We start from the raw sequence: 16,378 nt of genomic DNA, 5'->3' as shown, positions 1-16,378 counted from the left end.
CCCCTACTCCCCCCCCTGGAAACAATTATATTCCCCCTCCCACTTCTACCGCTTCCTCCCCTAACTCCCTTAAGTTCTTCAATATCAATGCTCAGAGCCTCAATAACAAAATACACCAACTACAAGCTTGGATTTGCCACAACCAGCCTGACATCTTAGCCATCTCTGAAACCTGGCTAAAACCCCACATTGCTGACACTGAAATCTTATTTCCTGGTTTCCAAATCCACAGAAGTGACCGATTAAATAAAAAAGTTGGAGGCTCTGCACTACTCTTCTCTAACCTCCTCTCCATAATCCCTTTACAAATCCCAACTCCACAATTCAAAAATGCTGAACTAACAGCTAGTCTCCTACGACTAAATAAACATAAGAACATCTGCATTATCTCCCTATACATATCCCCAGGTGACAACATCCCTACCCTCGAAAATATTCTTTACTGGGCCTCAACAGAAATCAGATTTGAAACCTACATTCTAGGTGATGTTAACATTGACTAGAACAAAATCAACTCATCTTCCCCCTCCCTATTCATTAACCTCTACAACTTCACCAAAGTAATCCACTCAACCACCCGTCCTAACAAAAAATATCCCCCAGGATCCATCATTGACTGGATCCTAGTCTCTCATCCAAACAAAATAATTCTTTCTGGCACTATCCCCGACACCTTTAGTGACCATCTCCCCGCTTTCATACACCGCTCAGCTAATTCCACCCAATATCAACACCATTACATCCACACCCGTAATCTCAGAAACTTCAACCCCATAATTTTCTCAAACATTTTTAAACAAATTAACTGGCAGATCCTAAATACTCTTCCCCTAGACAATGCTGTAGAACAATTTAACTCTATCTTCCTAAATACTTTTAACTCCCTAGCCCCACCCAGAAACAAACGAGTCAAAGCTAATTCTGCTCCTTGGCTATCCAAAGAAACAAAACAAATCATGCATCAAAGGGACAAATCCTGGAAGCTCTACCATAAAAATAAAATGCCTTCATCCCTGCTCCAATACACCCAACTCTGCAACCAAGCAAAAAAAACTAATCACACTGGACAAAAAAAACTACTACAATAAACTCCAGTCCAGCTATAATAAGAACCCAAAACAATTCTGGAAATCAGTTAACTCTCTTCTCCATCCAGGATCCATGAGTAACCTGCCCTGACCCTAGTATAACTGACACAGAACTAAGCTCTCACTTCAACAAATTCTTCACTGAATCTATAGCTAAGCTAACTAAATCCTTTCCAAACAATAATACATCCAACTCTCTTTCCTCTAGACCAAACAACCCTTTTAACTGCCCTTTCAATTTCCAGCTGAAACCTGTTTCTACCACGTTTATAAAAAGGCTCTTATCCAAACTAAAGCCATGCTCTAATGCCCCTGACAACATCCCCTCCTCCTTCCTTAAATGTGCTGCTGAAGGTATTGCTCTCCCTATCAGCATCTTAATTAACAGATCTCTAAAAGAATCGTACGTGCCTATTCTTTTGCGCTCAGCCTACATTCTACCTCTTCATAAAGGAGGCAAAAATACTAATATCTCCAACTTCCGCCCAATTGCCCTAATTTCACCTATATCAAAACTTCCAGAAAAATGTGTCCACCACCAACTCATGCCTTTCTTAACCCAGAATCAACTCCTAACACCCACCCAACATGGTTTTCGCCCTGGCCACAGCACCATTACTGCCTTATTATCCTTCTTAGAAACAGTCAATCAAGCCAGGGATTCTGGATTACTAGTTTCCACTGTACTGCTAGATCTTTCTAAAGTCTTTGACACCATCTCTCACAAACACCTTCTCTTTCATCTAGCCAACCTTCATCTCTTCCCCCAATACTCTATCCTGGTTCTCCAGCTACCTATCAGACAGATCTCAAGCTGTCAGATGGAAAAACTCTACCTCCTCCTTCTTACCAACACCCACTGGCGTTCCCCAGGGGTCCATCCTTGGACCCATGCTTTTCAACATCTTCATAAATAACCTTCACACTGCCATCCCAGACACAACAGTTATCCAATACGCTGATGACTCTACCTTAGTCTGTGCTGCCTCTAACCTTCCTGAACTACTGACAAAAACCCAAATATTTTTTTCCACTACTGAGAACTGGATGCACCAAAATCATCTCACTCTCAACTCTAATAAATCTAAAATTCTTCTTTTTCCTCCCTCCAAGGCTTTCACTTTTGACAAAAATGCTTTCAAAGTCCTAAGCCAAACCAACTCTACTATAGAAGTGGTGGTCCCATCTGCAAAACTCCTTGGCATCACCATAGACGAGCACCTTAAATTTGATATCCACTTACAACAAAACATAAAGAAAACCCACCAAAAGCTAGGTATGCTCTATAGGAACAACCACTTTCTCTCTAACTCCTCTAGGCATACCTTAGCAACTACCTATCTTCTACTATCTTTACTATATGGAGCTCCGCTCCTAACTAACCTGTCTGCTTCCAACACCTCTAAACTCGAAATTTGCTATAATAAGATCTCTAAATTTGCAACCAAATCCAACACCTCTACCCACCATTGCCTTTCCCTACAATCTCTGAACTGGCTAGAACTCTCTAACCACCTAGACTATCTTCAACTAACCACTGCTCACAAATTAATATTCTACCATGATAAATGCCCAGCCTTAACAAACATCCTTCCTCCGTACATCCCAAATAGATCTCTAAGATCTGAACACCAAAACTTAATCTCAATCCACAAGCCCAAACGCCCTGCTGGCCAACTCCTTCTCTCTAGGCAGGAAATGGAACTCTCTCCCTCCTTCACTTAGAACAACATCTAACTCAGAATCCTGCAAAACCCAACTTTTCTCTTACCTGTCTTCTAAACATAAATGTTCCTGCTTTCATCCCACTTAAATGTAAATAACTACCCCATTGAACCCTCCACTCTCCCCACTTCACACTACCCTAGAACTATTATTTTTCTGTTGCTGCTAAAACAAACTTAAGCTACTTCTCAGTTTAAGTAATTTCTCTTTCTCTACTCCTTGTATGTAAATATTGTAAATATCAAGTAAACGCAGATGTCGATATTACAGTCAGTGGAAACTTGCTGCTCTGAAGGGAAACAACTGAAAATCTGTTTATCTACTTTCCTTAATGATGTTTTTTTTATGTAAATTGTATGCATTTGCTTTTTTTTTACTCACTGTATGAATGCATTTATACATGTACTTTTTACCTTCAAGACTATGTAACTTAGATTGTATCCGTATTGCTTATGGAGATTTTCTCCCCGGGCCTCCACTGAAAATGGGCACGTTCTGGCCCAGTGGACTTCCCCGGTAATCAAACTATAAATAAATAAATAAATAAATAAATAAATGTTACGCATTAGAGGGGGGTGGTCTGCCCAAAAACCTTCCTCGGATGAGTCTGTGTTTCTAGAGGCGTTTGACGCAGGCCCATCTACCTCTTGGGTGTCCCCTCCCGCCGATCCCCTGGTAGACCTCATTACTACCAGGGTATGGAAGGAACCGGACACTGTTGAACCAATTCCTAAGAGACCAGACAGGATCCTCCGCCCTCCCATGGACAGGACAGTTTGGAGCAAAGGTGCCCCAGTGGATGCCATGATGGTGGCGGCTGCCACTAAAAAGGAATTAGCACAGGAGAGTTCCTCGGTGCATCCTCCAGACAAGGTGTCTCAGATGATGGACCGTTTGGGAAAGCGGATGTTTTCTTCAGCGACCTTCTCTGTAAGGTCACTGAATTATATGGCACATGTGATTAGACTGCAACGAGACCTGATTAAAGAGTATGCTGCGTCACCCCCACAGTCCATGTCGGCTGAGGACAAGCGTACCTTCTCGGCTCGAATAGCCACTCTCAAGTTAATCACCAACACGTCTATGCGGCTCCTTTCCCATGCTATGGAGGGAGCAGCTAGAGCTAGCGGAGCAGGCGTCATCTTACGTAGACAAGCCTGGCTCCGTCTCTGCGAATTTGCGGAACCTTTCAAGGCATCCTTTGCGAATGCCCCCTTTGACGGTTCCACACTCTTTGGCAAAACCGTCAGTGACATGCTTCTCCAGAGCGAGAAAGATGGGAAGACGTCGTCTGCCGTCGGGATCCGCTTCTCGGCTCCTCAGAGGTCCTACTCCAGGAACCAAAGAGGACAAAAGAAGATGTGGTTCCGGAAAGCTCAACAATCCCGTTTCGCTCCGGATACCTCGTCCTTCAGAGGCAGAGGAGGACAGGGTGGACACCGGCCCAGGGGCAGAGGGGGCCCGAAAAATTTTGGGTCAAGAGAACCTTTTTCGGATCAACCCGCGCAACAGCCCTGAGGGGTTGCCCGACTGCTCCTCTCTGGAGGCAGTCGGGGGCACTTCTCATCGGAACACCTGGCGAAATGGGAGTCCATCACAACAGATCGCTGGGTGCTCCTAATCATATCCAGAGGATATTCAGTTCCCTTCCTATCTCACCCTCCCCGAGTAACAAGACTCCCTGATGTCCCACCTGATCAGAGGGAGGCAGCAGCATCAGAAATCTTAGGGCTGCTAAGAAAAAGAGCCATCCAGCGTGTCCCCCCCCCCCGAACAATCCGGATCAGGCTTTTACTCCAGGTTCTTTCTGGTGCCAAAAAAGACGGGGGACTTACGACCCATCCTCGACCTGTCAACGCTAAACCTGTCAATTGCCAAGGAAAAGTTCCGGATGGTCACTATTCAATCCATTCTCCCACTTCTACAAGAGAACGACTGAGTGTGGTCAGTAGACCTCAAGGATGCGTACTACCACATTTTGATGGACAGACCATCCAGGAGGTTCCTCCGCTTTCAGGTGGGAGCCAGCCATTATCAGTTCAGGGTCCTACCCTTTGATCTCACCACAGCCCCCAGGGTGTTTACCAAGGTCATGGCAGTTGTAGGGGCCCACCTGAGGCTTCAGGGAATACAGGTCTTTCCGTACCTGGACGACTGGCTCCTAACTGCCCCCACCAGGCATCAACTCTGCTCAGGCAGGGACTACTTCTTACGCCTTGCCCGCCACCTAGGGATCACGATAAATTTCCAGAAATCCTCCCTTCAACCCACTCAGACTTTGAAATTCATAGGGGCCAGGATAGACACTACTCAATCCAAAGTCTTTCTGACCACGGACAGGCTTTGCAATCTGAGCCTAAACATTCTAGATCTCTTATGATCCTCAGCCCCACCAGCAGAACTAGTCCTGAGGACCCTGGGATCTATGGCAGCGGCCATCAATCTACCCCCCTTCGCTCGCCTCAAGATGAGGATCCTTCAGTGGACGTTACAAGTACAATGGTCCATCCTCTGTCAACCCTGACAACATCTATTCCTCTCACCAGGATTTGCAGGGAATCGCTTCTTTGGTGGCTCCATTCCAGAGACCTTTGAGAAGGCCGCCCCTTTGTTATACCCCCTCCCCAAGTCACGGTGACCACGGACGCTTCTCTCCTCGGGTGGGGGGGCATTGTATGGGCATATCTGTCCAAGGCACGTGGACTTTCACAGAGACCTCACTACATATCAACGTCCTGGAGATGAGGGCGGTGCTTCTAGCATTGCAAGCTCTCCATCCCCTTCTCCCTCCAGGAACGATTGCACTTCAAACAGACAACATGGCGGTAGTCTGCTACATAAACAAACAGGGGGGAACCAAATCCTATCCACTTTGCAGGGAGGCAATGAGAGTATGGGAATGGGCGATATCCACCAACCGCTTTCTCATAGCAACGCACATACCGGGTCGGTCAAACATCTTAGCGGACAGGTTGAGTCGGACGATCCTCTCACCTTACGAGTGGTCTCTGAACCCTGCTGTAGCGAAACAAATCTTTCTCCAATGGGGTCAACCTTGCTGCAATCTCTTCGCCTCGCCTTTGAACACAAAGTGCAGCAAATTCTTCGCTCTGATTCCCCCACCAGGGGAAACCCCCAGAGACGCTCTAGTTCATGCTTGGCCATCCGGTCTTCTGTATGCTTATCCTCCTCTTCCCTTGATGACAAAATTCTTGCAGAAAGCTCGTCGGTTGGGGAGCAGAATTATCCTCATAGCCCCATTCTGGCCTCACCAAACCTGGTTCCCTTACCTACGGTCTCATCAAGTTCATCCTCCATGGCTTTTGGATCCCAAACCGGATCTAATCTCGCACCCATTAGGATTGAAGACCCCCAATCTGGACTACCTGAAGCTGTCAGCTTGGTTGATCCAGTTCCCTTGATGGCTAAGACTCCCTGTATATCATCTTCGGTTAAAGCCATCCTGGTGGCCGCCCATAAGCCATCCACCTGAAAGATCTACAACAGTAAATGGAAACGTTTCTCGATCTGGGTGGAGCACAGGAACTTGGATCCCTTTACAGCTCCGATTCCAGCAGTCCTAGACTTTCTTTCACATACCTTTGATTAAGGAGCCAGTGCTTTTACTATAAAGTTCAGTTGGCAGCTATCTCCCACTACCATGTCGGTAACAACTCAGGGCCGCTAGCATCCTCCAAAATATGCAAGGCTTTCTTGTAGGAACCTTTTTGTTAAGACCACCCAGTAAAGATCCAGTTCCCCCATGGGATCTTACCCTAGTTCTTCAAGCTCTGACTGGGCCCCCCTTTGAGCCCGTGGCTTCAGTCGATTTGAAATATGTATCATGGAAAATGGCTTTTCTGATTGCCATTACTTCTGCGAGATGAATATCAGAGCTTCATGCTCTTTGCAGTAAACCTCCCTATATCATTTTTCATAAAGACAGGGTCTCCCTCAGGACTAATCCCTCCTTCCTTCCCAAGGTGGCTTCGGAAGTCAACATCAACCAGACCATTAATCTGCCTGTTTTCTTTCCAAATTTCCCGAAGAAAGGAGAATACAGACTTCATTGTCTGGACATTCACAGACAGTTACGCTTTTACTTAAATAGAACAGCAGATCTTCGAAAATCTGACCAACTTTTTGTTTCCTTTGCAAAATCTTGTCTAGGCAAGCCAGTTACTAAGGTAACCTTAGCTGGATGGATTTCACAGTGCATTCTCCTAGCTTACAAAAGCTCTGGTAGTCCTGAGCCCCTGAGAGTACGAGCCCATTCTTCCCGATCCGTGGCCTCTTCTGCTGCCTTCTGGTCAAAGGTTTCCTTGGATGACATTTGCTCGGCAGCTACTTGGGCTTCCTCTCATACCTTTATTACACACTACAAATTGGATTTGATCTCCAGAGGACGTGCATCGTTTGGCTCAGCAGTGCTCCAGAATATCCTTCCATAAGGGCCTCCCAAGTTGTTGGCAGCTGGGGACTCTGTCCCACAGGTTGCAGAGCAAATGAAGTTAACTACTTCAGATAAAGAAGTTATGTACTCACCATAACGTTCCATCTGAGTAGGTAACTTCATTTGTCTGCAACCGACCCACCCTCCATCCCCCGCACCCTTAGTTCATTATCTAAGAGTCAGGATATGGCTTCCTTTCATGGACGTCATTGTAACAGTTTGGAACCACTCCTAGGATATGGAATTCCTTATTGTCCTTTGGCAAACTCGATCTGAGGGTTAGAGGGAGATGGCAGGGCATTATGGGTAGGGGGAGGAGCTTGGAGCTCAGATCTATGAGCTTGGAAAGCTGCCGGCTCGTTTCCGAGTTTGATCCAATACCCATAGGTTGCAGACAAATTAAGTTACCTACTCAGATGGAACGTTATGGTGAGTACATAACTTCTTTATTCTTCACTCCATAGCCAACTGGGCTTCAAATAGATGTTCAAAAATCTTCCTTGACTCCATCATTCAAGATTATGCTGTTAGACTACCTTCTAAATGCATCTCATTAAATGCATTTCTAACACATGAAAATGTGAATTTATATCTGGAGACTTCCCTGATCTCCTCCACTCAATTTGAGACTTCGGTTAACCAATGTCTCAGGGTTTCAGGACTCATGGCTTCTATGATTCTCATGATTACTGTTGTTAGAGTATGCATGAGACAAATTCAATGGTTTAAAACTAAAAGAACCACATGGACCCAACAGTATCAGTGGCTGGAATTTTCATATTCCACTTTGGGCTTTATCAAGAAAGAACTGCATTGGTGGAAGCAATAAAATTCCTCAGTTTTTGCTTGTGGAAAAGTTTCTATAGGGGTAAAGGTGCGAGGCCTATGGGACAGTTCAGATAGACCGAAGTATATAAATGTCAAAGAAGTGTTAACTGTGATCCACCCTGTAGCATTTCCTCATGACCTGTGGCCCCTGAGACCATTACTGATGATTACAGACAGTACCACAGTGATGTGGTACACAAATGGGGACACCAAGTATTACCCCCCAAGCAGGCTGACTATGATTGCTTGGGAGTTGGATCTACAGCAGTGTATAACCCTTCAAGCATCCTGCATACCATTAGAGTAAATTGTGGTGGTAGACAAGCTGAGCTGGACCAGAACAGACCCTCACAAATGATAATTGATTGTGCTGGGTTTCCAGGAATGGATCCATTTGTGGGTTGATCATCTCTTTTCAAAATAGACAGCTAGGTGAGTTCTGCATCAGGACTCCTTGCAGGTAAGCCTGGAAAACAGATGCATTTTCATTCCAGTGGTCTGGAATTTTCCTGTATGAATTTCTACCCTTTCCACTGATATCCAGGGTCCCTGTGAAGATTCAGGAATCTCCAAAAAATTATTGTGGCGACTCCCTTCTATCCTGGGCAGCATTTGCTCTCTTTTCTTATGGAATTGTTAAGGGCAATTATCACAAGTTTACTCACAGATTGGATCTACTCGCACAAGATAAGCCCCTCTATCTCAAACAAATTCATTTGACTTCACGGATGATTCATTTCTAATACCTTTTAGGCACCTTTTTATTAGAACCTGGTGCAGATGCTAAAGGAGGCAAGAAGTCCTGCTGCTAAGAAATCCTATGTTAACCTGTGGAGATGATTTTCTAGTTGTTGCCTCATCTATAATCAAGACCCTATCTTAGATTATTACCTCTGTTTCTTAAACAGTTCTGATAGTTCCTGTCATGTGGCCTGTTTACTCCTTTGCAAGGGGTATTTATCAGCCATTTCAGCATACCTGCGTATGGAACTTCCTCTTAATTTTAGACTTTACTCAAGTTGTTCTACAAAGTGGTTTATATGTTAGTATGTAAGATAATCTGTTATCCAGGTACCACGTAAATGGATGCTTTATTTTTTGTTGAGAATGTTATTTCTGTCTATGTTTGAACCAGCTATTCTGGCTGTTTTCAGTTCATAGTTTTTGGTAGACTATCTGGTTTATAGCTCTGATATCTGCAAAAGAGTATTCAGATTGCAGCCATTAATGGTGGGTTAACCCTTTACATACATAGAGGGTTATCTGTAGAAAAATCCCCTTATATGCCCTTACTTCTTTCAGAGTGTACATTGACTCTGTCCATCTACCTCTCTCATTTCTTTCAAAATTTTAATGACAAGGAGAATAGATTCTGTAGACTCTGGTCATGCATGTGCAACTCCAGTATTATTTTGTCAGTACTAAGTCCTATAGGAAAAAATAAATAAACGTGGAATTCCTAGTATGGGACCAGAAAAGGACAACCTGTGTCAATTCAGACAGTTCCAGTTGGTTGTTCCCTGCTATATGTTTTCTTAGTATTCCCGTTATGGGAAAACATTTTCAGGCTGGATTAAGGCACATTATAAAATAGCCTTTGATAGCTTGTTGTAAAGGGATGGACTCTAGAAGTATTATAGAGACAACTACATGGTCATCTGTATTACTTTTACAAAACATTACATGCTGGATTTCTTTTCCAGGTCCAGGACTGGCTTTACTAGGACCATTCTCCATGGGCTTCTGGACCCTTATCCTTTCTCCATCTGGGCTGGATAAGCTTTGGTGATCAACCCAAATAGTCAAAGGCTGTTGCAGCAGTGGGAATAATAAACATAATACAGTTGTGTAAGTTGCGCTTAACATAACAGGAGATGTTAAAATTCCTCACTGCTGCCGTAGTCACATCCACCTTCCTTCCCCCTTCTACTTTTTATAGTTAGCTGTTGGGATGAGAAGTTATATATCTTTTTAATGCTTTCCCAAGAGCTTGTGGATTACTTGAGGACATTTTGAAATGCTGAAGGTCAGTGCATTCATGCATTCTATATAATTATTAATTTTACATTCCATTGTATTAAAAACATTTATATAGTGGTACAAGGCATTCAGGAGTGTACCCGATATTGCCATTTGTGATATGTAATAAAATGTGTATTGTTAGCAGCCTCTTAAACTTTATTACTTTCAGCCATTGTAACATTGTTCTGCTTTCTGTTTCTGTCACACTCTCATTTCTGTTTCTCTCACTCCTTTTGTCTCTCACGCATACACTGACATTTTATTTTCCTTTTCAAGTTCGCCACTAATGTTTGTAGAATGCTGTATGAAATTGCTAATTACTTAAGAAAAGTTACACTTCAGATAACATGAACGTTCAGTATGACTTCATAGTTGGTGTAGTTAGGAGTTGCTGGCTCTGCTGTTAATGTATTATATGCATAAAAAGGCAGTTTAGTATTAAATCTTAAACTGAAGTACATTCCATTAGTGCAGTTTGGCTTTTATATAATCTTAACACATTGTTCAGCCTTGCATTGTGTTTGCTGCATTTAGGAACTGTCAGATGAAATAGAAGATTATACCCATCGCTTTAATACTGAAGACCAACTGGAATGGAATCTTGTTCTTCAGGAGGTAGCAGCTTTTATTGAGGTATGTTAAATTTCACAATCTAAGAACTTAAGAGTAAAGTGTATCTTCATTTTAACACATGCTGCTATTTAAAATTGCTTTTTAAAATTTTGTGTAAGTAATTTATTTCCATTTAATGGAGTTGTCCCACTGGATACAAAACATTATCAGGACAGATAAGTATCAGGAAGCAGTCATGTAGCTATGTCAAGTTGAGCAGAATATATTTTTGTGAAATTGCATGTCATAAACCTTAATACTGAGGTCAGTTCCTTTTAATCATACTATGTGTACAAAATTGTAGAGACACAAATGACATTCTTCTATAAAAATAGTCACCCATGTACTTTAGGCCACTGTGTAGCATGTATAATTTTAAGAAACTGGAATCTCTAACCCATGTCAGAGTTCAGAATATGTATCATGTCTGTTAAGTCAAAGTAATTCTGCTGTATTAAAACCAAAGAGCATGTTTGGAATAGACAGAGCCACAACAAATTCTGTTGGACTGAGACCAAAGCATATAAAGATAACAAAGCTAAAAGGTTCACCTGGGAGCCTAGCCATAGAACAGTGCGATGTCATGTGTGGTAGAGTAACACCTGTGCGTGTGTATGCGTGTATGCAAGCATGCATACATATTTATATATACATTTGTATGTGCACAAAATATGCAAATCTTGGTGTTTGCTGATGATAAATTTGAGTTGTCTTCTTACCTAATTCAGAGCTGTTGATTAATAAAGGGACCAGGAAGAGTTGCAGGTGTTAACTGAAGTAAATTAATTGTTTTTTATCCAGTGAATCCTAGGTTTTGTTAAAACTGCTCTTGATATTGCAAGAGATATTATTCTTATGAGTTTGTACTTAAGACTTGATAAAATAGGTTGATTTATGGTGTACTTCATTAATTACTGTTTAAACTTTCATATAATGCAGGATTTCATAGAGCAGTTCTAACAAAACGTATGATTTACTGGGTAAAAAGCAATCAATTTATTTCTTATACCTGCCGAATGAAGAGATGATAAAATCCAAAAGAAGTGATGATAAAATCATCAAGCAAAAGAAAGCAGTGTTGTTGGAACTGCATTCATCCTCGGGTCCTAGATAAGTACCTTCATGAGGCGGACCCTGTTTTTGCAAACTCTCACCACGACGACACTGATATATATAGGTTGTATTTTATAAATCATATATCTTGGACAGAAGTAGGTAAAAAATAAAAATGACAGCTGGGTGCACGGGTCCCAGAATAAAAAAAGTATCCAATCCTGGTAGCCGCACTGGTGCTAGGACTAGAAAAAATGAGTGTGTACAGTCCTCAAGACACTGAAACATTCCTACAATGGGGTTAGGCCAGGCTCAGGGGGAGGATGGCCACCTGTTGTAGAAAGAGGTAATAGTCCACAAAAATCACAAAAAATGACATGCCAAAAAAGAGCCATAAAGATGATAGAGTGGACTACTGAGGATAAGAAAGAAATTATGTATTGTTGCTATTATGCAAGAAGCCCAGAATTTCTGGACAGAAGATCTACAAAAAGAACAAGAGAAATTAAAGGAAAGAAAAATACTTGCACAAGAAAAACTCTCAAAATCTTCAAATGCATATTTATGTTCATTAATACAACAGATTTGTGAAAAACATTATATAGACCAAGAAACAATGGGTTGTTTGGAAAATGAAGCAACTGAAGAAGTGCATAAATACAAAGAACAAATCTAGAGATTTTTGAAAGTTATAAAAAAGAAATATGGATACAGATTATACCACAGCATGATGGAACAACGAGTCCCCCAAGTAAAGAGAAACAGTAGGAATGGGAGACGTCTGAATAAGAAATATGGACATGGGAAAGAAAAAGAGATGTAATATGGTGCAATAATTGTGCAAAGGAGAAAGCAAAACTAAATCAGTACAAAAACAAAGCAACACCAAAGATATTTGAAAAGAAACACAGGCAAAGGTATGTGGATATGAAACATTTTACAATACAGAAATAAGAAAACAAAGGGGGAAAGTAGAAAAGAGGATTAGTAATGGAGAAGTAAAAAAAGAGAAACTGAAGTTATGGATTACATGTGAAGTACAGGATTTAGTATAGAAAATCTAACACTAATAACATCACAGCAGGATAGAATAATGAATTCCTAAATTAATGTGAAAACAGTGGAGCAGGAAACATCTAATCAGTTGCCATATGAAGATTCTTTGGAGTCTTTAGTAGGAAACCAGTACAAAAGTTCATTTGGAGTTGCACAACAAGGAATGGAACAGGAAACTGTGGTACCTCTGATACAAGCATTGTTGTAGAATGATAGGCCAGTGGGTTCATACTAGGCCAGTTGCCCTTTTGGGCTGTTTTAAGCCTGGCCAGTTATCCCATGTGAGAATCAAAACCCGCACCTTGTGTCTGTGGGACAAACATCTTAACCATTATGCTAACAACCAAGTTTCCATATGAAAGAGCAATGGATGGTACAAGATGAAGCTGAAGAAAATATAGCACAGGAAGGTGTTTTGGAACTTTCTGTAGAACATCTGCAGGAAATGGAGAACAAAGAATGCGTCCATAGTTTAGAAGAAAATGATCTAAGGGAAAAGTTGCTTGATTTGGATAGCTATATTAAGATCAATGAAAGAAATAGACTACAGAAAGTCAGTAAGACCCAAAATGTTAGAAGTTTGATAAAACAGATAAACACAGTAATTAAGACTGTTCATAGAAATTCATGCAATATTACAGAAGTAAATAGGATATATTACTGTGCAGCTAAATTAATAGTCTTACCACAAAAACAGAGGGCAGTAAGGGAAAGGAAGGGGTGAAATCAAATGCCATCACAGTAGTATTGAATAGTGAAAACTACAAAGCAGTTAAGACAAGAAGTATCGCCATTAGAAGAGTGCAGAAGAGGGAAAAGATCGACAGAAATACTCAGAAAGATAGATGTGATAAAAGCAATGAGCAGTATCAGAACAAACCAAGTTCTGTCGTACACTATTGCAAATACGATATCAGCACAGGCAGAAAAAAACTTAGAAGATGTGTAGATAGATATAAAGGAAAAGTACAAAATAAGCAATTTATTGATAATCCAAAAAGGTTGTATAGAGAATTTGGTAACAAGGTAAAAGGAATAGAAACACCACCAAAAAAGAAGACATAGACACATTTTGAGAGAAAAATCTATGAAGATCTGGTGGAACATAACAAAGATGCTGAATGGATAGAAGAAGTAAAAGAAAGAATAAAAAGTTCAAATGTACAGGATATGAAATGGTATGAAGTAACTGCCAGAGAAAGTGAGACAAAATTAAGAAGAGCTCCTAAGTGGAAATCCCAGGTCCAGATGTAGTACCTAACTTCTGGCTATAAAAGTATTAACATCTTTACATGAAGATTTATCCATGAATAAGAACTATTTATTTGCGTTCCCCGAACAGACGCCAACCTGGTTAATAATAGGAAAAATGATACTCCTCATTAAGAGCGAACCCACAAGATACCCAAAAAACTATAGTCTTGCCTTCCGACGATGTATAAACTTTACAATGGAATTTATGCTGACAGAGTTTATAGTCATTTAGAAGAAAACTCAGTCATGGCAATAGAACAAAAGGGTAACAAAAATCCATATGGAACAAAGGAGCATTTGTTGTTAAAAAGTCATAATAGAGAATTGTAAATGAGGGAAAAATCTAAATATGGCATGAATAGACTACAAAAAAGCATTTGACAGTATCCCATATTCATGGATAAAAGATTGCTTACAAATGTATACGATACGCCCTACATTGATCACTTACATTACAGTGACCATGATACAGTGTCAGACCACTTTGTAGCTAAGCTATGATAAAAGACAAATTATTATCCCAGGGATAATTCAAAGGGGGATATTCCAGGGTGACTGTTTCTCTCTGCTCCTCTTTTGTCTTGCCCTTAACACATTAAGCTGTCTACTTAACAGATTAGGTGATGGCTACAGTTTGGCACCCAGAAAACAACTAAGTGTAAAGACTTACCACCTGCTTTTTGTGAATGATTTAAAATGGTATATTTCATCAGGTGATGAACTGAAAGCACAACTGCAAGTGGTCAGAACTTTCTCAGATGATATAAGAATGTCATTTGGTCTTGATAAATGCACAAAAGCAACCTTTAAAGCAGGAAAGCTGCAGCACTGACAAAATATCAGTCTGGGACAGAAATGTGATATAAAAGAACTCGAGCAAGAGGGAGTGTATAGATATTTGGGAATTGATGAAGGATCAAGAATAAAACATGAACAAATGCGAATAAAACTTAGTAAGCAATATTTTAGAAGACTAAAATTAATACTGAAAACAGCCCTGCCATCTAGGAACAAAGTCCAAGCTATAAACCAATTTGCTGTTCCTCCTCTAACTTATAGTTTTTGGGGTGATTGACTGTCCACAAAAAGTAATGGATCAGATAAACAGGAAAACAAAAAAAAAATGCTTTGTGCTTATTAAATGATTTATAAAAAGTGGATACCAAGATTATAAATTTCCTGTTTTGAAGGAGGTATGGGCCTCCCGGAAATTGATTACATGTATAGATCTACTGTCGTAGGACTGCATACATATCTGCTGACCTCATGAGATCCAAATATAGTGAAAGTTTTAAAACCTGAAGAGAACAAGTTTAATATTACTTTCCTGCTTAGTTTAGCAGAAGTATATTAGTGTCAAGCGGGAATGGAAATCAAACCAGAAATAGATAAAAATCAGGCAGCAACTGAATGTGCCAAAAAAATGAAAGAAAGAATATAAGGTGAATTATGAGATGAGAAGGAAAGACATTTGAAAATGCATAAATATAGTTGCAGGTACAGAAAACTTCTGGGGAAACCTCATGTCAATTAGGATCTTACAAGGGAATGGTTAAGGAGAAGTGAATTTAAATCTAAAGATGAAAGGTTAATATTGACAGTCCAGGATAGTGGACTATGTACATGCTGGTTTGCAAAGTCCATTGAACATGTCAGTGAAACAGACAAATACTGGTTTTTGTAAAACAGAATTGGAAAAAGTCACATATCTTGTTGCTGGGTATGATAAATTAATGGCAGAAGGCCTGTATACTGAAAGGCATCATAGTGTGGCAAAACTGCTGCCTTGGGGATTGTGCAAACATTATAATATTTGAATAACTGAGAAGAATTGGAAACATGAGCCACAAAATCATTATAAAAAATTAAGTTTATATCACGTGGGAGCACCCATTACCAACAGTTCATAAGTAGGTGCGAGAAAACCAGATACAGTAGTCCATAAAAAGAAGATTAAAATAGCATTGATCATTGAAATTGCTACACCCATTGATTACAGTTTCTTACATACAGAGACACACGTCATAAAATACCAGAACTTGCAAGCAGAAACAAGGGCTGCGTGGAAGAAGTGTACCTGGACAGTTCCAATAGTGGAAGCAATGGGTCTCATAAAAAAAGAATTTTCAGTCATGTTTAGATATGTTACTGATACGTGTAACTCCATATGAATTGCAGGAGGAGTCAATTCTGTGCACATTGCGAATGCTGCAAAGAGTACTTTTGGCTAACATCAAATATGGAAACAATACTAATTTCATGAACTTTAATCATACTTTGATTTAGG

The 16,378-nt window shown here is 40.7% G+C and overlaps 1 protein-coding gene across 8 annotated transcripts in view; it reads left to right on the top strand.

The window, feature by feature from the left end:
- Positions 1 to 16,378, top strand: part of SCAI (suppressor of cancer cell invasion) — a 2,763,600-nt gene that overhangs the window by 1,542,374 nt on the left and 1,204,848 nt on the right. For all 8 annotated transcript variants that reach the window (XM_044058030.1, XM_044058027.1, XM_044058025.1 and 5 more), the window contains one exon: positions 10,651 to 10,749. In XM_044058030.1, coding sequence (XP_043913965.1) covers positions 10,651 to 10,749 — 99 coding nt within the window. The remainder of the gene's footprint in view (positions 1 to 10,650; positions 10,750 to 16,378) is intronic.

This window comes from Protopterus annectens, chromosome 16.part0 (genome assembly GCF_019279795.1).
Source record: "Protopterus annectens isolate FY-2018-M chromosome 16.part0, PAN1.0, whole genome shotgun sequence".
Lineage (NCBI taxonomy): Eukaryota > Metazoa > Chordata > Ceratodontiformes > Protopteridae > Protopterus > Protopterus annectens.
The sequence above is the reverse complement of the archived record's forward strand: the minus strand, read 5'-3'. Positions and strand labels throughout refer to the sequence as shown.